This window comes from Oncorhynchus mykiss, chromosome 9, assembly GCF_057628025.1.
Source record: "Oncorhynchus mykiss isolate SJ-2025 chromosome 9, ASM5762802v1, whole genome shotgun sequence".
Classification (NCBI taxonomy): domain Eukaryota; kingdom Metazoa; phylum Chordata; class Actinopteri; order Salmoniformes; family Salmonidae; genus Oncorhynchus; species Oncorhynchus mykiss.
In genome coordinates, this window is record NC_143030.1 from 58,257,277 (window position 1) to 58,279,898 (window position 22,622).

General features: G+C 40.6%; 2 protein-coding genes across 53 annotated transcripts in view; both read right to left on the reverse strand.

Annotated features, from left to right (window-relative positions):
• LOC110532381 (cyclin-dependent kinase 11B) overlaps positions 1-12,586 on the reverse strand; it is a 28,604-nt gene extending 16,018 nt beyond the window's left edge. For 4 of the 50 annotated variants that reach the window (XM_021616245.3, XM_090184731.1, XM_021616241.3 and 1 more), the window contains exons 1-6: positions 12,414-12,556; positions 11,731-11,778; positions 11,295-11,428; positions 10,536-10,675; positions 10,205-10,332; positions 3,049-3,199 (exon numbers count right to left, since the gene is read on the reverse strand). In XM_021616245.3, the coding sequence (XP_021471920.3) occupies positions 3,049-3,199; positions 10,205-10,332; positions 10,536-10,675; positions 11,295-11,405 (530 nt within the window). In that variant the 5' untranslated portion in view covers positions 11,406-11,428; positions 11,731-11,778; positions 12,414-12,556. Of the gene's footprint in view, positions 1-3,048; positions 3,200-10,204; positions 10,384-10,535; positions 10,676-11,294; positions 11,429-11,730; positions 11,779-12,413 lie in introns of all 50 variants that reach the window. The other 46 variants (XM_090184742.1, XM_090184734.1, XM_090184727.1 and 43 more) reach the window with 17 other exon arrangements.
• A 24-nt stretch (positions 12,587-12,610) lies between these two features.
• The window catches only part of LOC110532384 (solute carrier family 35 member E2A), a 22,383-nt gene continuing 12,371 nt past the window's right edge, over positions 12,611-22,622 (reverse strand). For all 3 annotated transcript variants that reach the window (XM_036988328.2, XM_036988327.2, XM_036988330.2), the window contains 6 exons: positions 19,180-19,307; positions 18,130-18,250; positions 17,950-18,003; positions 17,609-17,681; positions 16,815-16,960; positions 12,611-16,554 (listed from right to left, as the gene is read on the reverse strand). In XM_036988328.2, the coding sequence (XP_036844223.1) occupies positions 16,272-16,554; positions 16,815-16,960; positions 17,609-17,681; positions 17,950-18,003; positions 18,130-18,250; positions 19,180-19,307 (805 nt within the window). In that variant the 3' untranslated portion in view covers positions 12,611-16,271. The remainder of the gene's footprint in view (positions 16,555-16,814; positions 16,961-17,608; positions 17,682-17,949; positions 18,004-18,129; positions 18,251-19,179; positions 19,308-22,622) is intronic.

The window sequence follows — 22,622 nt, forward strand, 5'->3', positions numbered from 1 at the left end:
TAAGGGATTAATTTGATCTCTATTTCTGACTTGTGTAACTCTTCTACTTGGCTGGTTACTGTTTGTAATGATTTGTCTGCTGGGCTATGTTCTCAAATAATTGTAAGGTATGCTTTCGCCGTAAAGCATTTTTTAAATCTGACACCGTGGTTGAATTCACAAGAAGTGAATCTTTAAACCTATGTTTAATAGTTGTATCTTTTCTGAATTTTTATAATGAGTATTTCTGTATTTGGCGCTCTGCAATCTCACTGGATGTTGGCCAGGTGGGACGCTAGCGTCCCACATACCCTAGAGAGGTTAAGAACTATTGTGTGAGAGTGAGTGAGTGAGTGAGAAAAGCAAAATGTTTATTTTATTGTTTTTATATTAGAAAATGTGATGTGAATGTGAAAACCTGGAAAGAACAGAGGGAAATCAGTCCTCCCTGCTGTTCTTTTTGTGTGTGCCATTTGTATCGTTTTGGTATCAAGTATAATTTTTTTACGTTCTGCCCTCTAGAGGATTTTGCAGGAAGGAACACATGGCACACTCAAATCACTGCAAAGAAACCACTAATTATTTTATTTAACTAGACAAGTCAGTTAACTTCTTATGGCTGCAGGGGCACTATTGAGTAGCTTGGATGAAAGGTGCCCAGAGTAAACGGCCAGCTCCTCAGTCTCAGTTGCTAATATATGCATATTATTATTGGTATTGGATAGAAAACACTCTGAAGTTTCTAAAACTGTTTGCGTGATGCCTGTGAGTATAACATAACTCATATGGCAGGCAAGAACCTGAGAAGAAATCCAAACAGAAAGTGAGAAATCTGAGGTTGGTATATTTTCAAACCATTCCCTATTGAAATCCCATTGCGATATGAATGAAGATTAACTTCCTAGGGATTCCACTAGATGTCAACCGTCTATAGAAACGTGAAATAGGCTTCTACTGTCTTGTGGGACTGAATAAGAGCAGAATGAGCCATGTGTCTAGCAGAGAGAGCCAGTTCTAGGTCACACGCATACCGCATGATATCTTCCTGCGTTCCGTTCCTCCTCAAGACACGAAGGAATTCTCCGGTTGGAACTTTATTGAAGATTTATGATAAAAACATCCTAATGATTGATTCTGTATTTAGTTTGAAATGTTTCTTTGACCTGTAATATAACTTTTTGAAGATTTTGTCCAAAAACATGGTCGACCAGCACCTGCGTTTGCATAGGTGTACCAAACGCAGCTAACAAAAGTAGCTAATTGGACATAAATAACGGACATTGTCGAACAAATCAAGCATTTATTGTGGACCTGGGAGTGCATTCAGATGAAGATCAAAGGTAAGGGAATATTTAGCATGTAATTTATAGTTTGTTGACTACAACATGGAAGCTAATTTGACTATTGTTCTGTGCGCCGTATCAGATTATTGCATGGATTGCTTTTTCCGTAAAGTTTTTTTGAAATCTGACACAGCGGTTGCATTAAGGACAGGTATTTCTATAATTCCATGTGTATAACTTGCATAATCATCTACATTTATGATGAGTATTTCTGTTGAATCGATGTGACTATGCAAAATCACTGGATGTTTTTGGAACAAGTGAATGTAACGCGCCAATGTAAACTCCGATTATTTTATATAAATATGAACTTTATCAAACAAAACATACATGTATTGTGTAACATGAAGTCCTATGAGTGTCATCTGATTAAGATCATCAAATGTTAGATGCACTCACACCTGCCACTGCTTTTGTGGCAGGGCTGAAATGCAGTGGAAATGTTTTTGGGGATTCAGTTCATTTGCATGGCAAAGAGGGACTTTGCAATGAATTGCAATTCATCTGATCACTCTTCATAACATTCTGGAGTATATGCAAATTGCCATCATACAAACTGAGGCAGCAGACTCTATAAAAATGTATATATATATTTGTGTCATTCTCAAAATCTTTGGCCATGACTGTATATGCCATATCTCACACCTGGTGATGTAGCTCTTGTGCTACCTTTCCCTGAGTGAGAGGTTTGTACTTTGATAATTTTCCTCGACATGGTTATTTTATCTACCAACAATTGCGCAAGAAATCATTTCCACTACAATTTGTTGCATAATTAATTTTACTGACACAAAAAGATCCCACCGTGTCAAACAAATTGTTGAGATTTAGGAAATTGTACCGACACTCCATGTTTCCATCACAATTGCTGATTTAGTTTTTGTTAAGCATGACTTTACTCGCATAAAAACTGTAGATGGAAATGTGGTTAGTGACAGTGGGGTCAAAAAGCATGGATAAAAATGTTTTGTTTTTTTTGGGGGGGGGGGGGGGGGGTTATGCTCTTTAAACTTTTGTTAAAATTGCCACACTCATGAGTCACATTCTGGTAGAAGTGTAGTTTGAGAGACCACAGAGACATTTTGATAACTTCATACCTTTGAACACAAGTGATGATTATAAATGTTGATATTTCTTTGTTACGCTAACATACTGACAAAACCCTTTCCATGCATGCGTCTATGTTGATTTTTTTTCTATCCCCACCAGACGCGTTCTTGACATGCAGGTTAAAATACCAAAACCAACTGCAAACCAACTATATTAATTTGGGATGAGGTCGAAACACAAATTAAACATTCATGGACATTATGCTAGCTAATTTGCATGGGGAAATATTCAAACATCGGGCTGTTATTTTACTTGGTCCTTTCTTTAGCTGGATCTTTGTGTGTTCTCCACTCCACTTTTTAAATATTTGTTTTATTAACTTCTCCTTCATATTTCTTCTTATGTGGATTTTATACAGTGGTTGGCAACCAACAAAGTTGCATTACCACCACGAGTGGACTGTGGAACTCATTCATCTTTGAATCCCTCACGTGGGTATATGCTCGTAAAAACCAATGAGAAATTGGGACAGGAGAGACTTGCAGCGCGTCAACCAATTTAAATTTAAGCGGCTGGCTACGCAGATGCCCGTTGATGCGGTCAAGCAGTTTGGATGAAATGGACGATTTGGTCAGCATATAATACAAATGTGTTTGTATGTGGTCACAGTAGTCACCTCTCTCTGCGGGATTGGGCTCTGGCCTGCTCCCTGCGTTTCTGCCTCTCCCAGTCTCGCCGGGCCTTGTCTTGCTCCTCCCACTGCCGCTTCCTGCGCTCACTCTCCCTGTCTTTGTCTTTGGGCCGCACGTGTTTCCCTGCTGCTGCTACTGTGATAAAAACAAACAAAATAAAACAGTGCTACTTGGTGCTACATATGCATGCATACATAGTTTAATACCACAGTAAAACCAGTCCCTATTCAACTTTCTACAGCAATACCATAGAGAAAGATAGAGGACTCATTCTTATATCTCTGCCATTTTAGCATCTGTGACACCATAGCAGGGCTGACCACATTTAGTGGACTGGTGGATAGGCTGTTAGTCGACCAAGATTTTTTTTAGTCGAGCAGTCACAAATAGATCCCCCCCCCAGGAGACACCTGTCTGATTCTCACTGGTCTTCTGTGTACTAACCCATTGAGTAGGCTGCGGAGATGCAACCATCCAAGAAGGGAGTGTGGCTAAGATGCACAAAACATGTCTCTCTCCGTAATGCGCTCTGTTCCGCCATTTCGTGCACTTTCAGTGTTTCATTGTGTAAATTGTTTATCAATTCCCCATTACATATATCACCAGTATTAGCCTACATTTACTGTTCATTTGCTTAATTTCTAATCAATACTGAACAAAACCAAAGCAACAATTTCATTGATTTTACTGAGTTACAGTTCATATGAGGAATTTAGTCAGTCAATTTAAATAAATTCATTATGCCCTAACCTACAGATTTCACATGACTAGAAATACAGATATGCATCTGTTGTTCACAGATACCATGAAAAAAAAGGGCCTCAGGATTTTGTCACGTTATTTTTGTGCATTCAAATTGCCATCGATAAAACGCAACTGTGTTCATTGCCCGTAGCTTATACCTGCCCATACCTTAAGCACACTGCCAACTTGGGACACTTTGTTAGCAACATTGACATCAGCAAACCGCTTGCCCACACAATGCCATACACGTGGTCTGCAGTTGTGAGGCCGGTTGGACATATTGACAACTGTCAACAGTTTCATAAGCTAAAATAAAAGATTGCAGTAATGTTATAGATGCACAAAAAGCTTATTTCTCTCAAATGTTGTGCACAAATGTTTACATCTGTTTGCAGGGCTGTGCCCGAACAAAAAATAAACAAATTGTTGACCAAGAGACGTCTGTTCTTTTTAATCTTCTATTTTTTCTAAGTACAGTGCATTCGGAAAGTATTCAGACCCCTTGACTTTTTCCACATTGTTACTTTACAGCCTTATTCCAAAGTGTATCAAATAAATGTTTTCCCTCATCAATCTACACATAATACCTCATAATAACCAAGCGAAAAGTCAATTATTTTACCCAATTTATATATAAAAAAACAAACAGAAATACCTTACTTACATAAGTATTCAGACCCTTTTATGAGACACAAAATTTAGGTCAGGTACATCCTGAGGGAGAAGGGCTTTGGTCAGGGAGGTGACCAAGAACCAGATGGTCACTGACAGAGTTCCAGAGATCCTCTGTGGAGATGGGAGAACCTTCCAGAAGGACAACCATCTCCGCAGCCTTCCACCAATCAGGCCTTTACGGCACGACAGCCAGCTTGGACTTTGCCAAAAGGCACCTAAAGGACAGACCATGAGAAACTAGTACAAAGTATAGACAGTTCCTTGATTAAAACCTGTTCCAGAGCACTCAGGACCTCAGACTGGGGTGAAGGTTCACCTTCCAGCAAGACAACGACCTTAAGCACACCAGCAAACAAAACACAGGAGTGGCTTCGAGACAAGTCTTTGAATGTCGTCAAGTGGCCTAGCCAGAGCTCGGACTCGAACCTGATCAAACATCTCTGGAGACCTTAAAATAGCTGTGCAGCGACGCTCCCCATCCAACCAGACAGAGCTTGAGAGGATCTGCAGAGTATGGGAGAAATTCCCCAAATACAGGTGTGCCAAGCTTATAGCGTCATACCCAAGAAAACTTGAAGCTGTAATCACTGCCTAAGGTGCTTCAACAAAGTACTGAGTAAAGGGTCTGAATACTTAGGTAAATGTAATAATTAAGTTAATTTTTAAAGTTTTTAATACATTTCCAAAAACCAGTTTTTGCTTTGTCATTATGGGGTATTGTGTGGAGATAGAGGATAAAACAATTTAATCAATTTTAGAGTAAGGCTGTAGCGTAACAAACTGTGGAACACATTAAGGGGTCTGAATACTTCCCGAATGCATTGTAGACACATCCTATGTTTTAATCAAATCAACTATTTCCACTGAGCTTGTCTTATGCTTTAAGCTTACTGTTGGATGAAATAATTAAGACACACAAATGACCGCAATTTATTTGATTGTGCCGCCTGGCTCAAACTTGCAGTGTTAAAAAGGAAAGACAGAGAGTGACTATGTGACTAGCACCCGTTGTCCCACTCTCCTCCCTGCTGCACCGACCACCACAAAACACGTGTATAGTGCTGTCCATGTTGCTGAAGCTGCAACATAATTACAGCCATTTCTGACTTTAAAGTTGTTACCGAAATCCCTAATTTGTTTTGGGAAAACATTCCCTACTCCCACAACCCTTCCTCTCTTTATGTGACACATGCACGTGACCAGTAGGGCCTGACCTATAGCATACCATAATCACATAAATTGGTTATAAAAATAAAAAAAAACTATGAATGCCGTAACACGTGACAGCAAAATGGATGCAGAGGTGACGAACTTGAAGGGGAAGTCAGAAGTGTGAAATAAATTTGACTAGTTGTGGAACATCCTGGAGAACAGTCGACTAAATGGGGAGGGCCCTGACTGTTCATAAGCAGTTCTTTGCCAAGATAATCCATCCACCTGACAGGAGTGGCATATCAAGAAGCTGATTAAACAGCACTATCGTTACACAGGCGCACCTTGTGCTGGGGACAATAAAAGGCCGCTCCAAAAATGTGCAGTTTTGTGACAACATAATGCCACAAATGTCTCATGTTTTGAGGGAGCACACACGCTAAATGCAGGAATGTCCACCAGAGCTGTTGCCAGAGAATTTAATGTTAATTTCTCTACCATAAGCCGCCTCCGATGTTGTTTTAGAGATTTGGCAGTACGTCCAACCGGCCTCACAACCACCAGGCGAGTGGTTTGTGGATTTCAACATTGTGAACAGAGTTCCCCATGTAGTCAGTGGGGTTTTGGTATGGGCAGGCATAAGCTTTGGACAACGAACAATTGCATTTTATTGATGAGATTCTGAATTCACAGAGATACCGTCACAGATCATGAGGCCCATTGTCATGCCATTCATCTGTACACAATTCCTGGAAGCAGAACATTTCCCAGTTCTTCCATGGCCTGCATACTCACCACACATGTCAACCATTGAGCATGTTTGGGATGCTCTGGATCAACACGTACAATAGCAGGTTCCAGTCCCCGCCAATATTGAGCAACTTTGCACAGCCATTGAAGAGGAGTGGGACAATATTCCACAGGCCACAATCAACAGCCTGATCAACTCTATGCGAAGGAGATGTGTCGAGCTACATGAGGCAAATCACACCAGATACTGACTGGTTTTCTGATCCACGCCTCTACATTTTTTTTGGAATGTACACTACATGACCAAAAATGAAAGGACACCTGCTCGTTGAACAGCTCATTCCAAAATTATGGGCATTAATATGGAGTTGTGACCCCTGCTATTAACAGCCTACACTCCTTCGAGGAAGGATTCCACTAAATGTTCTAACATTGCTTCGAGGGACTTGCTTCCATTCAGCCACAAGAGCATTAGTGAGGTCGGGCACTGTTAGGCGATTAGGCCTGGCTCAAAATCGGCGTTCCAATTCATTGCCAAAGGTGTTTGATGGTGTTGAGGTCAGGGCTCTGTGCAGGCCAGTCAAGTTCTTCCACAACAGTATTGACAAACTATTTCTGTATCGACCTCGCTTTGTGCATAGGGGCATTGTCATGCTGAAACAGGAAAGGGCCTTCCCCAAACTGTTGCCACAAAGTTGCCTTGGAGGGGATGGCTGCTGTTTTACGGGCTCCTAACCAACAACTATTTTGTTCGTTTTCTTTTGCATTGTTTGTAACTTATTTTGTACATAATGTTTCTGCTACCGTCTCTTATGACCAAATAGAGCTTCTGGACATCAGAACAGCGACTACTCACCTCGAAATGGACAAAGATGTTTTTCTTTAATGAGTCTGATGCAAAGGAAATACAGGGGGTAGAGGTCAGACCCTGCTTTGCTGAAGAACCTTTGACAGCGATTACAGAATCAAGTGTTATTTAGTATGACGCTAAAAGCTTGGCACCCACTCTTCGCCGCAGATCCTATCAAGCTCTGTCAGGTTGGCTGGGGAGCGGTGCTGCACAGCCATTTTCAGGTCTCTCCAGAAATGTTCGATCGGGTGCCTAGTGAGAATTAGTCAGCGAGTGGGTAAACCACCTTTACCATCTGCTCTATACGTACGTGCTTCAGCACTTGCCGGTCCCGTTTTGTGAGCTTGTGTGGCTTAACAGTTTGCGGCTGAGCCGTTGTTGCTCCTAGACGTTTCCAGTTCACAATAACAGCACTAACAGTTGACCAGGGCAGCTGTAGCAGAGCAGACATTTTACAAACTTGTTGGAAAGGTGGCATCCTATGACAGTGCCACATTGAAAGTCACTGAGCTCTTCAGTAAGGCCAATATACTGTCAATATTCGTATTTGGAGATTGCATGGCTGTGTGCTCGATTTTATACACCCGTCAGCAATAGGTGGGTGATATAGCCACATCCACTAATTTTAAGGGCTGTATACATACACTATATATACACAAAAGTATCTGTGACAAACAGATGCATATCTGTATTCCTAGTCATGTGAAATCCATAGATTAGGGCCTAATGTATTTTTTCAATTGACTCATTTCCTCATATGAACTGTAAATCAGTAAAATCTTTGAAATTGTTGCCTGTTAAGTTTATATTTTGGTTCAATTATAACGTTTTCTTCGCCTCAAACAAACAGCAAGTAAAGAAGTGTTTTTATAATCCATTGAGAACGACAATAGTTCTCTCCCTTTCGATAACCATTCGACACGAAAGAGAAACATGTAATGCTCTGATCCAATGGAAACTTAAAATACATGATTACTTCTTATCCCTTGCACAAATAGCCTACAGCTGTGTCTGTCCCGAGCTCACTGGTGCTCGAAACTGAGGGCCCAGAATATTTCATACAATGCTGCAAGTTTGCTAGTGCAAGCTTCAGTTGATACAATGTTTCAAGTTTGTTGCAGACAGGCCATGTGTAGCCAATGTGATTGATAGCAGACTTAATTTCATCAGGATATTTTCTACATGCAGGCTACAATGTTTTTATTTGCTGGCTTTATTTGAGCTACTTCTACACTTACAGTGCATGCAGAAATGATTCAGACCCTTTGACTTTTTCCACATTTTGTTACGTTACAGCCTTATTCTAAAATTGATTAAATTATTTTCCCAACCACAATCTACATACAATACCCCATTGTGACAAAGCAAAAACAGATTTAGACATTTTTGCAAAATTTTAATTTTGCAAAAATTAAAAATAAATAATAAAATGGAAATATCACATTTACATAAGTATTCAGACCCTTTAATCAGTACTTTGAAGCACCGTTGACAGCGATTACAGCCTTGAGTCTTATTTGGTATGACGCTACAAGCTTGACACACCTGTATTTTGGGAGTCTCCCTATTCTTCGCTGAAGATCCTCTCAAGCTCTGTCAGGTTGGCTGGGGAACGGCGCTGCACAGCTATGTCCAGTTCTCTCCAGAGACGTTCGATCTGGTTCAAGTCTGGGCTCTGGCTGGGCCACTCAAGGACATTCAGAGACTTGCCCGTAAGCCACTCCTGCGTTGTCTTGGCTGTGTGCTTAGCGTTTCTGTTCTGTTGGAAGGTGAACCTTCAACCCAGTCTGAGCGCTCTGGAGCAGGTTTTAATCAAGGATCTCTGTACTTTGCTTCGTTCATCTTTCCCTCAATCCGGACTACTCTCCCAGTCCCTGAAAAACATCCCCACAGCATAATGGTTCATGGTGTCAGGTTTCCACCAGAAGTGACCCTTTGCATTCAGGCCAAAGAGTCCTTTAAGAGCCTTTTGGCAAACTCCAAGCGGGCTGTTATGTGCCTTTAACTGAGGAGCGGGTTTTGTCTGGCCACTCCACTATAAAGTCCTGATTGGTAGAGTGCTGCAGAGATGGTTGTCCTTTTGGAAGGTTCTCCTATTTCCAAAGAGGAACTCTGGAGCTCTGTCAAGAGTGACCATTGGGTTCTTGATCACCTCCCTGACCAAGGCCCTTCTCCCCCGATTGCTCAGTTTGGCCGGGCGGCCAGCTCTAGGAAGAGTCTTGGTGGTTCCAAACGGCTTGACACAATCTTGTCTCGCAGCCCTACAGACAATTCCTTCGACCTCATGGCTTGGTTTTCGCTCTGACACGCACTGTCAACTGTGGGACCTTATATAAGACAGGTGTGTGCCTTTCCAAATCCTGTCCAATCAATTAAATTTACAACATGTGGACTCCAATGAAGTTGTTTTAACATCTCAAGGATGATCAATGGAAACATTATGCACCTGATATCAATGTTGAGTCTCATTGAAAAGGGTATGAATACTTATGTAAATAAGGTATTTCTGTCTAACACATTTGCAAAAATATCTAAAAACCTGTTTTTGCTTTGTCATTATGGGGTATTGTGGGTGATTTAATACATTTTAGAATAAGTCTAACGTGACAAAATGTGGAAGAGAAAGGGTCTGAATACTTTCTGAATGCAGTGTGTAGTTGATTTGATCAAAACACATAGGGTGTCTATGTATGGAAAAATACACAGTTAAACATTTTGACCAATCCAATCTTAGAAAAGACAACTCTTGGTCGACCAGTACCTTTTTTTGTTGCTGGGGACAGCCCCACTGCATGGCCAGCCCCATTGAGGCTACAACCCATAGGAATCCCCACGCAGTTGACTACTTTAAAATGGCAGAAGCATGGTGGAAGCCCTCAATGGCACTGACCATGCTAAAAAGACCTTTTAGCCAATAGAGTTATCTATAATTCTCTATGAGCAATACACATCCCAGGATGGCAATGTACCTCCTTCAGCAGAGTGACTGCGACGGCGTCGCTTGTCCTTTCTCTTCTCCTCCTTTCTGTGGTGAGATTTGTCTTTCCTGGCCATTTGCTGGGGAGGCTTTATTGCCAGCGATTCATCCTCTTCTCCCCTGGAATTGGGAAGACTGTCTAGTGCCAACGACTCAACAAACAGGCTGCCCCTGTGCATAGCAGGGTCGCGTTCAGTTAGGACAAAAATGGGAGAAAATGTATTCAAAGGGATAAGTTCAGTTTTTAAAGACGTTTTCTCCAGTATCTGGCCCTCCTGAACGTAACCCCAATTCCCACGGCTCTTTTTCCGTATCCCCTTTACCTGTCCTCTGTGGAGTCTTCCCGTATGTACGGGGAATTCCGGATTGTTATTTCCATTTTTTTATCCCGTAGTTCTCCTTCCTCCGGAGTGTTTCGTTTGGCTTCCCGATCATCCGTCTGTGGACCAGGGCACGGAACGCACTGGACAAAACATAAGGGAGATTATAACATTCTTAAAAAAATAATACGTGGTACGGTAAACATAACAATGATTGATTGCACATAAGGTAAGATAATGATAAAGTTTGAGGCACTAGTTCAAGGACAGATCTAGTCTGTGTAATACATTTAGATACACAATAATGTCAAAGTGAGAAACAGCATCCTCTGATGGGGAGAGAAACAATTATGTCCTAAATCAACCCTTAGCCTATAATCAGGTGGAGATCAAACTGATTGGATATGTGTAAGCAATACGGCCAACCTTTCACCTAGTTTATCGGTGGGGGGAAAGTTGAGCCATTTCCACATTCCTTATCCCAATTTCTTCTCAGATCTCCCCAAGTGTATTATTGGTACTAGGGCAGGGATTCCTCGAGTACCCCCAACAGTACACATTTTTGTTGTAGCATATGACAAGCACACCTGATTCAACTAATCATCAAGCCCTCAATGAGTTGAATCAGATGGGTTTGTCCTGGGTTAAAACAAAAATGTGTGCTGTTGGGGGGTACTCAAGGACAGGAGTTGGCTAACACTGTACTAGTGTATAGGGGCCAGTGGTCAGTTTGGTGCACAACAGCATTTATCTTCTGTTTACATTTTTCTGGCTTTTGGGCTCTGTCCTCTCTTCCAGCTCCCTTCTGCGTTTCTTCTCTTGGAGAATTTCGTCGAGTGTTTTCACTTTCCAGGTGTCCTTTTCGTCCCCCATCAGCACCCGCTCGCCACCGCCTGCTACAGAGACAGAGACCCCCAACACAGAGAGATTCAATGCAAGAGCATTGTGAGATATGTCATGTTAATGGAAACTGTGGTATTCATGTACAATTATTTAATTTCATACCTCCACAGTTCAACGCATGCTTTTCATTATTTGAGCCAAGGTGTAAATACACACTACTTCGCAAGAGGGTTGTACGAATATGAATTTGATAGGTAATAATAGTACAGACGGTTATTGCCCAGGATAAAAAAAAAATATCGTATAGGGGTTGTAGGGGAGGAGGGTCAAGTTGGTAGCCTATCATTTCTGTTACCTGAGTAGCGCCTCGTATCTTATCCATAGCAGTAACGTCACACTTTCACTGGTAAAAAAATAAACACAAAACACCAATCCAAAAATGATGGAAGTAAAACGTAGAGGTGATATCAAGGGGGAGAGAGAAGTTATAAGTCCAAGTCAAATCGAGAATTCTACAAACACACGTTGCGTGAAATCTGTCACTGTGTAACAGTAGCTAACCGTGAACTCAGAATATATTACATGTTACTGCCTAGCTAGTATGTTTACTTAGCGAACGTTAAGTCCGTTATCATAAATACACCAACTCTAAACGTTACGTAAGGTCAAATAGTTTGCAGTTAGCGTACAATAAACATCTATCAAAATTACCGGTCTGACGTCAATTAATATGCTAACTGTCTTTCGTTACGTAACATCGGTAGGTGTACAGTTAACTAGCTCTCAGCTAGCCGCATCCGTGCATGCTTCTTGTAACGAGCTAATGTTAGTCAGATGCTAACGTTTGCCAATAAGCATGCTACAGTTAGCTAGCCAGCTAGCGGACGCTAACATAGGCAATAAATTAACATTCCTGTGATACGTTTTGAGTTTAAGGGGCACATTTTTATTGAATTTCGTCTTTTCTAAATATATCCGAAGTGTGTTAGCTTAAAGCTTTCGAATGATTCGCATTTTAACTGAAGTGATTTAACAAACCTGAAATACGCTCCGCGCAATTTTGGAACGCCGGATGATTCGTTGACTTCTGGGGTCACATAATTACTTCCGGTTAATACTTCTTCGCTGCATTAAAAATAAGAGGACAGCTTACTGTCATCACCTGGGCAGGAGTTGCAACTGTTTCTAGGTGCAAAGCTACGGATACCAACGAACAAAAATTTCCAGACCGGATATAACACAATAAAAATCACTTTTATTAACCCAGTTTATACTGTACATTATCTATTATTAAATCGATTAAACCTTACATTGTTTCACTTTACCAGCTCCAAAATATACAATTAGTAACCACAAACTCACATTACCAGCACCCCAAAATATACAATTAGGATCCTCATTGACAATTTCAAATGAAACACACTTTTCAGTTATATGTATTAGCACTAGGCCTATTCAGTAGACCTATTTTGTTATATTATCATCCCTTAATCCTACACAATCATTTTACCTTCCATCTTCTGTTAAAAAAAAAAAAATTGAGCGGTACATTAATGTGAATGTTGACATATTGCTAGACACATAAATGACAATGAGAAGTGGGAGATAAATCACAGTGTAAAGTACGATATCAAGTTCATATGGCAACCAACAAAATAATTGAGGGGAATACATCAACATCAAATAAAAGGTCCACAGGTTTATTATATATCTATTTTTAAAGATAAATGCCTCCCAAAATAATACAACCCAAAAAACAGATTCTGAGCAAATTCTCAGAGAATAGGAGGTAAGCGTCTCTTGATGAGAATTTTACAAAGCACTAGACCTGATGTAGTCTTTGATATACCACATTGGTTAAACATTTTGAAGTTGACAATAAATACCTTAATCACAGTAGTCTTATCAACACTGTACCATGACTGAAAAGCACAGTCTGGTAAGATCATGAATATAGAGAAACGTGCAAAAAAAGTGGTACTTGTAAAATAATTAGAAGATTGAACAAAGCCAGTCTGAAAGTCAGAAATAATTTACAACTATAAACATTGATTGATTGAAATAGTCAAATGCACACAAATTAGTGTCTACATTAGTAATGTACGAACATTGTCAACCAACGGCATGTGAGAACTTTCACAAATATTGTGTTGTTTAAACGCAGACTCAGCAATATGACATTGTCATACACAGCATGGTGACTTCCTGCTTAGATAAGCTTTAAAAAAATATATATATTTTTTAAACATTCCAATTCGTCAAAAGTTGAGACATGCCCATATCGGGAAGTGCCAACAGTGCCAGTGTTGGCAAATTATGACTTTCCTTTGTTGAACTTGTTGTTAGTCTGAGAAAAGCACTACAGAGTACCACACCATGACAAAACCAAGTCAATGCCAGTACTATTCACTGAAGCAAACAGACGTTTCCATTTTATGTCAGCTTCCCCTTACAAAATGTAGTCAGTTTTGAATAGTTTCACTTTAGTCTACCCTACTGATCACACGTTTCCTATAGAAAAAGGACAAAAATTACCTCCAGTTTTACTAAGCCAAAGCTCAATAGAGTTGTTGAATCATTTCAATCGTTGTAGCTAGCTCTTTCAATCCATAGGACTGACAGTTTTTAATTAAAGTGGCAATTCCCTTCATCCGGGATATACTGTTGTCAAATCAAACACACTTCTGAGAGGCCAGTGTAGAAAAAAATTGCCGATCTGCAATGATTGAATTCCAGCCATGGACTGCTTCATGCCTTCAGGGTTTCCACTAGATAGCACAGCCACAAAGTCAAAATTGGCTGTATCATAAGAATTTATGAAAACAAATACGTTTTTTGGTCTTAGTTTAAGGTTCAGTTTAGGCATAAGGTTAGGGTTCAAAATCTAATTTTAAAGTAGATAAATTGTAGAAATAGGCAGGGTTCATGACTTTGTGGCGGTGGCAACTAGTGATGGCCATCCTTGGGGTCAAAGTCCTTCTGGTTTTTGTTTCTCCCTGGTGCTTAATTGCTCAAAGTGTCATTGATTGGCTAAGGAAGTCACACAACTGGTTATGCAGATATAATTCAGTTCCAAGTTAAAAGGCAAGGATGAAAAACCAGCATAGAATACAGGCCAAGAGGACAAGAGTTGTACACCCATGGTCTTCTCGCTTATTCTCTCTCTCGTCAGGCAGCATTGAATAAATCAGTCTTTGGAGATTCCACAACAGAATCTATATAACTTAGCTTGTTTAATGCAAATATTAGATTACATCACCAAAATGGTAATATGGATGAGAGGATATGATCGGTGTCCCATCCACGGGACAGTTGAGCTAACGTAGGCTAATGCGGTTAGCATGAGGTTGTAAGTAACAAGAAAAATTCCCAGGACGTAGACATATCTGATATTGGCAGAAAGCTTAAATTCTTGTTAATCTAACTGCACTGTCCAATTTACAATAACTATTACAGTGAAATAATACCATGCTATTGTTTGAGGAGAGTGCACAGTTTTGAACTTGAAAAGTTATTAACAAACAAATTAGGCACATTTGGGCAGTCTTGATATAACAGTTTGAACAGAAATGCAATGATTCTGTGGATGAGTCTAAATCTTTGCACATGCACTGCTGCCATCTAGTGGCCAAAATCAAAAGTGCACCTGGGCTGGAATAATACATTATGGCCTTTCTCTTGCATTTCAAAGATGGTACAAAAAAAAATGATTTTTTCCTTTTTATTACCTTTTACCAGATCTAATGTGTTATATTCTCCTGCATTCCTTTTACATTTCCACAAACTTCAAAGTGTTTATTTTCAAATGGTATCAAGAATATGCATATCCTTGCTTTAGGGGCAGATCCTGAAGAGGTTGGTTGAGAGACCTTGGGGTGTTTCATAACCAGAACTACTAAAAATACATTCATTGTTGAACAAGAATGCAAAAATAACAAAGGAATGTACTCAAGACAAATAACAGTTTCATTAACAGTATGCTTAGCACTTGAAATAAAGTACATCAAGTCTCCCTTATTCAACTGACTCTTAGCAAATAACAAGGTTCAGTGTGGCACAGAAAGTAAGACAGGGGTGTGGAAAGCTACACAATGCCACATAAGCCCAAATCAATCTCTCAACACCTAGCTATGACGAAACTTTCAGGTTCTGTTCAAGAACAACAAGAAAATGAAGAACCAACACAATAGTAACCTAAAGAAAGCTTTGCAAAATTAAAAATGGTTGCTAGGTGAATTTGTAAGAACTGCAGATAAGGATACGACCTCTGCAGACTGCACTCAAGGCAAATATTTGCTTTACACTTGTGACCAATTGGTATACAGCTGAGCTAAAGCCCTATTAGAATGAATGATGAATGTCTTGACTGTTCTACATGTTGATGGACCTTCGCCAATGATCAGGAGAATAAAGCTGTTTAGTCAACAACAACGTGTGTCCATAACCGAAAAATGTAAAACTCAATAAAACATTACAAAAATGATCATTAAAGGCAAGTACGCAGAAAAAATAGACTTGCATTGAACCGCTTCCACCCAATGAACATTGAGAGAAATCCTGAGTTTGCTCGTGTTTCAAAACCATATGAAATAATGAAACATTTCAGGTGAGGGAATGGAACAACAAAAGGAATTGACAGTGTAAAAGTGAAGTTCAAACACACCGAACCGAGTCAAACACTGGTCCGCGTTCAGACCGCACACTAAGGCAAGTTCACAAAGGTATCATCAGAGTGAATCAAGGTGAGGCCGAATGAAACCAGCCTCTCGAATGGACAATTCCCACTGAGAGAAACCCCAGTGACAGATCCTTTCACTGTGTTATGATGACCGTTGACTTCTCCGATTTGTTGTAATGCTGGTGCAAGTCTGCATATCAGGTTCTACATTATCAAAGTTAAAAAGAACAGACCTCTTTGGTCTCTCCCCCTTTGGTCTCCTGGGGAGTGTATCGGTCCGATGCTTTGAGCTCGTGGTCCTGCAGAAGTGGTTTGTTGTGTTGGTCCTGAGCCTGGGCCAGGGCCTGTAAAGTGTCTCTCTGAAACTGCTTGGCCTTGTTGTACAGCAGCACACCAACAAAAACCAGGGCCGTGCCGGCGGCGCTGAGCACCGTGATGTGGTTACTGAACACAATGATACTCAGCCAGATAGACATGGCGTGCTTCACTGTGCTGGCAACACTGTGGAGGAAAGGGGAGGGTGTTAGATACTGCTGCTACATATTTTTTTTTGAATGTGACTACTGTCTGTCTGTTTGACAGACTGCCTGTCTAAATGCGATGACTGTCAAGGATAATAGTATTTTCAACCTGAATGTGACTGGAGGGCTTCTCAATAGTTTCAAGAGGTAAAAAATAGTTACACAGAGGTAAAAATAAATAAACAGATGGGAATGATGGCTAGCTGAATTGAAATGCCCCCCTGCCTGTGTGAATCCTACCTAAAGGTGACGGGAGAGATGCGTCCCATGAGGGCGTAGGCGGTGACACTCTGCAGGTGGAACAGGACCCCATCAAACAGCAGCAGCAGAACGATGTCTTGACTCCAGCTGAACGAACGCTCACTCTTCCCAATCACTGGAAGGTCCTGGAGGCACAAAGGAGCACGGGAGAACACCAAACTGAAACAGTCCCAAACCAAATACCAGGTCAAGTTGCTAACTTGGTATTTTCATTGTTAACCAACTTAAAACTTAAACAGAATTTTCATTGTTTTTAAAGCAACTGTTTTACAACAAACAGGTATTAGGCTATAGTCATTATGATGGTAATAGTATTTTATATAATTTGTATCTGCCATCAGTAGCTTTAGCTGAACAACACAGTACTGCATTCAAAACAAATGGAAACCGGTACACATTAGGCTACACGATATACTCCAGGTCATGAAGCTCAATTATTAGGCCACAGTCTGGGAACTGCTTGTCAACAATAGTGGCCTCCTTTCATTACACCAGAGCACTGTGTGCAGGGTGCACTCCAATTACAATGACGCCAGCCTGCTGGACACATACGTTTCTAATATAGAAGGAATGACATTTATGCACTATTAACAGCATATTAGTTATTTTTCTATTATTATATACTAAGAAATATAGACATTCATTTTCAGTTACTGTAACAAATGCATTACTCTGTTAAACCAGAATGTTCAGAGCACTCATTAACTGTCAATCATAAATGTGAAATACCAAATGGTAATATATTCAACAGTACAGTAATATACATGACTGACCATGAGGAAGACCCAGGCAGGTATTAGCATAATGACTGCAGCTGCACTGGTGTAGAACTGCAGTTCTGGAGGGCTAAACAGGACACAGGAACAAGTATTCTATTCAGTACAGACACCGGTAAACACTTCATACTATAATCTACCGTCAACAGTTCAACATTAAATTCCTCAACTCCTCAATTTCTTTACACATCTGTTAACAATACACTGTGTTTTTTTTGTTTTTTTTTGTATTCCTAGGATACAACATGAATTATTAGCCAGTACAGGATATAAAACTGGGCCTAATACATTCATTAGTTTTGTATATTACAAACTAGGAAGTACTAAAAACAACTTACCTGAATTTGTATGTGTCTCCACTTAGTAGCTTCTTTGAAAAAACATTCTGTAAACTGAGAGGGAATATGAAGAGAACCATGAGAATGTGTGGTGCTGTTACATTGCCCTGAAAAGACAAGGCGTTGAAATGTGAGAAATGTCATAAATACGGGTACTATTGTGTTACTGTGTGTGAGTACCAGTCCATGATGTTGGTGGAGAGGGCTGCAGAGAAGCCCAGCATATTAAAACTGGTCTCTGTTGCAGTGCAGAGGGCCAGGCCAGCCATGACAGGAAAAAGGGACAGGTTCACCCACATCCCTACAGTAGTGTGCGTGAGTGCACACGGACACACACGGACACACACGGACACACACGGACACACACACATCAGCTATCTGCACAAGACCTAGCCCTAAAGTATTGGTAGAGTGACACATTTTTTGTTATTTTGGATCTGTACTCCAGCACCTTGGATTTGAAATGATACGATGGCTATGAAGGTTAAAGTGCAGACTGTCTGATTTAATTTGATGGTATTTTCATCCAGATCAGGTGAACCGTTTAGAAATCACAGCACTTTTTGTAAATTTTAGGGGACCAAAGATATTGGGACAAATTCACTTAAACAGATTATTTTGTGCCCAATAGAAATGAATGGTATATATTGTTTTGTGTCATTTTGGAGTCACATTCTATTCTTATTTACAATAAAAGTATCTAAACACTTCTACATTAATGTGGATGCTATCATGATTACGGATAATCCTGAATGAATCGTGAATAAATGAGAAAGTGAGATGCACAAATATCTTACCCCCCAAAAATGCTAACCTTCCCTGTTATTGTAATGGTGAGAGGTTAGCATGTCTTGGCTGTATGATGTTTGTGCGTCTACCTTTCTCACTGATTATTTACGATTCATTCAGGATTATGCGTCATCATGGTAACATCCACATTAATGTAGAAGTGTTTAGAAACATATTCTATTCTTATTTACAATAAAAGTTACTCCAAAATGACACAATACAATATTTACCATTAATTTATATTGGGCACAAAATAATCTGAAACACAATTGAAAGACACAGCAAATGCATCCAACAAATTTGTAGAGTTACAAGCTTGATGTAGTCATTGCCTGCTATGAATATGGGACCAAATACTTACTTTTTACTAAGCATAAGTGAATTTGTCCCAATACTTTTGGTGCCCTAAAATGGGGGGAATACAGTGTGCATGTGCTTCACCTGTGTATTCCCCTAGGATCAGCCTCGACATGATGACAGTGAAGATGGGCGCGGAGCTCTTCACCGTCTCAGCAAAGGAGACCGCCACATTCTTCAGGCTCACCAGTCCCAGTACCACACTAGTGAACCTGCAGAACAGGATAGGTTAGTAGCATTCAGACCAGAAGACAATCCCACACCACAACCACTCCAAACCTATGCTACACAGACTCTTTTCTACTCAGATCTCTTTTCCAGATTGTCAAACTGTTTACCTGTAATGATAGATGAGCTGAGATTGAGTTGCAGCATCGCACTAACCTAAAATGTAAGCGTTTAGAGGCCATTTAAAAAAGGCCCACATCAGAGGAAGTTGAAGCACCTATTTTGAGTAATTCCTGTCCTAGAGCGGAAATTCTCGTTTAGGTTCCACATCAAAGACTGATGCTGGTAGCAGAAAAATAACAAATAGGGCACTAAACAGACAGCTGTCAGTGTAACTAGTTAGCATGCCGAGCTAACAGTCAGCTAATGAAAGTTATAGTATGTGAGCACCATTTCAGTTAAGACGGGCATACTGTAAAGGAGTCAGCATGCTTCCTAGCCGAAACAGTTCGGTAGCGTTTGTGCATATATTATGACAATGTTTTTGTTCATTTGGATTGCGATTTTTGTTTTTGAATAGGTTGTTCAAGAACACAATATTTTTATGGAGGCAAGCCGAAGTTCGGAGCCAAAGTCTACGCCCATTCGTCTGTGAGTGGCCAAAAGTAGGGATTATTCAATAGAGTCTTTGTTGTCATTCACTGAGAGATGAGTTGTTTTGATGGACATTTTTTTAATTGAAAAATACTGCACCAAATATTAAAAATTGATGACAGATTTCTTGAGTCATCTTAGATAAACTCTGACTATTTTGAGGAAGTCTATACTGGCTACGGCACTCAAAATGGACAAACTACTATTGCCTTTTTCCCCCTTGTTTTTCCAAACAAAGGTATTTTAAGGGAGCATGCAGCACACTTGTTTGGTTCGGCAAGCCGAACTGATGCATGAAAATAATAACTTCAGGAAAAGACTGCCAGTCTATCTATCAAGAGATGAGTCTCAGCTAAACTGTGCCTATACGAGCCGTTTACAATTGTCTGACTCTTGCCGTTTGATAATTCCAGTTAAACAGTGCCAGACATTATATACAGTGCATTCGGAAAGTATTCAGACCGAATGACATTTTCCACATTTTGTAACTTGGTCTTGGGCTGTTTTTCGTCACTGCCAAGCTTGTCTTTAGATATTTTTGTCAGATGTTACTAAGGAATACTGAACTATATTTACAAGCATTTCATAAGTGTCAAAGGCTTTTATTGACAATTACATGAAGTTGATGCAAAGAGTCAATATTTGCAGTGTTGATCCTTCTTTTGCAAGACCTCTGCATTCCGCCCTGGCATGCTGTCAATTAACTTCTGGGCCACATCCTGACTGATGGCAGCCCATTCTTACATAATCAATGCTTGGAGTTTGTCAGAATTTGTGGGTTTTTGTTTGTCCACCCGCCTCTTGAGGATTGACCACAAGTTCTCAATGGGATTAAGGTCTGGGGAGTTTCCTGGCCATGGACCCAAAATATCCATGTTTTGTTCCCCGAGCCACTTAGTTATCACTTTTGCCTTATGGCAAGGTGCTCCATCATGCTGGAAAAGGCATTGTTCGTTACCAAACTGTTCCTGGATGGTTGGGAGAAGTTGCTCTCGGAGGATGTGTTGGTACCATTTTTAATTCATGGCTGTGTTCTTAGGCAAAATAGTGAGTGAGCCAACTCCCTTGGCTGAGATGCACATGAATGGTCTCAGGATGCTTTACTGTTGGCATGACACAGGACTGATGGTAGCGCTCACCTTGTCTTCTCCGGACAAGCTTTTTCCGGATGCCCCAAACAATTGGAAAGGGGATTCATCAGAGAAAATAACTTTACACCAGTCCTCAGCAGTCCAATCCCTGTACCTCTTGCATAATATCAGTCTGTCCCTGCTGTTTTTCCTAGAGAAAAGTGGCTTCTTTGCTGCCCTTCTTGACAACAGGCCATCCTCTAAAAGTCTTCGCCTCACTGTGCGTGCAGATGCACTCACACCTGCCTGCTGCCATTCCTGAGCAAGCTCTGTACTGGTGGTGCCCCGATCCCGCAGCTGAATCAACTTTAGGAGACGGTCCTGGTGCTTGCTGAACTTTCTTGGGCGCCCTGAAGCCTTCTTCACAACAATTGAACCCCTCTCCTTGAAGTTCTTGATGATCCGATAAATAGTTGATTTAGGTGCAATCTTACTGGCAGCAATATCCTAGCCTGTGAAGCCCTTTTTGTGCAAAGCAATGATGACGGCACATGTTTCCTTGCAGGTAACCATGGTTGACAGAGGAAGAACAATGATTCCAAGCACCACCATCCTTTTGAAGCTTCCAGTCTGTTATTCGAACTCAATCAGCATGACAGAGTGATCTCCAGCCTTGTCCTCGTCAACACTCACACCTGTATTAACGAGAGAATCACTGACATGTCAGCTGGTCCTTTTGTGGCAGGGCTGAAATGCAGTGGGAATGTTTTTGGGGATTCAGTTCATTTGCATGGCAAAGAGGGACTTTGCAATGAATTGCAATTCATCTGATCACTTTTCATTACATTCTGGAGTTAATGCAAATTGCCATCATACAAACTGAGGCAGCAGACTTTGTGAAAATTAATATTTGTGTCATTCTCAAAACTTTTGGCCACGACTGTATATACATATTTTTTTTTCAGTTCCTCATGCAGCTATGGAACCCTGCCTGGTGGTCTAGGTGCTACCTTGTCCCGGACCTGCTGTTTCGACCATCTCTCTCCCAGACCTGCTGTCTCGACCTCGGAGTTGCTTGACTATGAAAAACTGACATTTACTCCTGAGGTGTTGAACGATTGTCACTTTAACCACTGTGGTTATTATTTGAGCCTGCTAGTCATCTATGAATATTTGAACTTCTTGAGGATTGATCTGGCTTTAAATGGCCATGTACTCTTATAATCTCCACCTGGCACAGCCAGAAGAGATCTGGCCACCCTTCGGAGCCTGGTTCCTCTCTAGGTTTCTTTCTAGATTCCTGCCTTTCTAGGGAGATTTTCCTAGCCACTGTGCTTTTGCATTTGCATTGCTTGCTGTTTTAGGCTGGGTATCTGTATATTACTTTGTGACAACTGCTGGTAACATGGTAACAGAGTGATGCTGAGACTCAGTACTTTAGAATGTATGTCAAACAAAAGTTTGTTACAGTCATTCTGTTTTGATTTTCATGATTGATTGACAACATAAACATTGATAAATTAACATTAGCCATGATGGAAATAAAGACTAGTCATGTAAGTATTAGTCATCCAACTTAACAAAAGGAAACAAACCAGCCAAATAACTTCAACTATGCAGCTGAAAGTAGAGTGA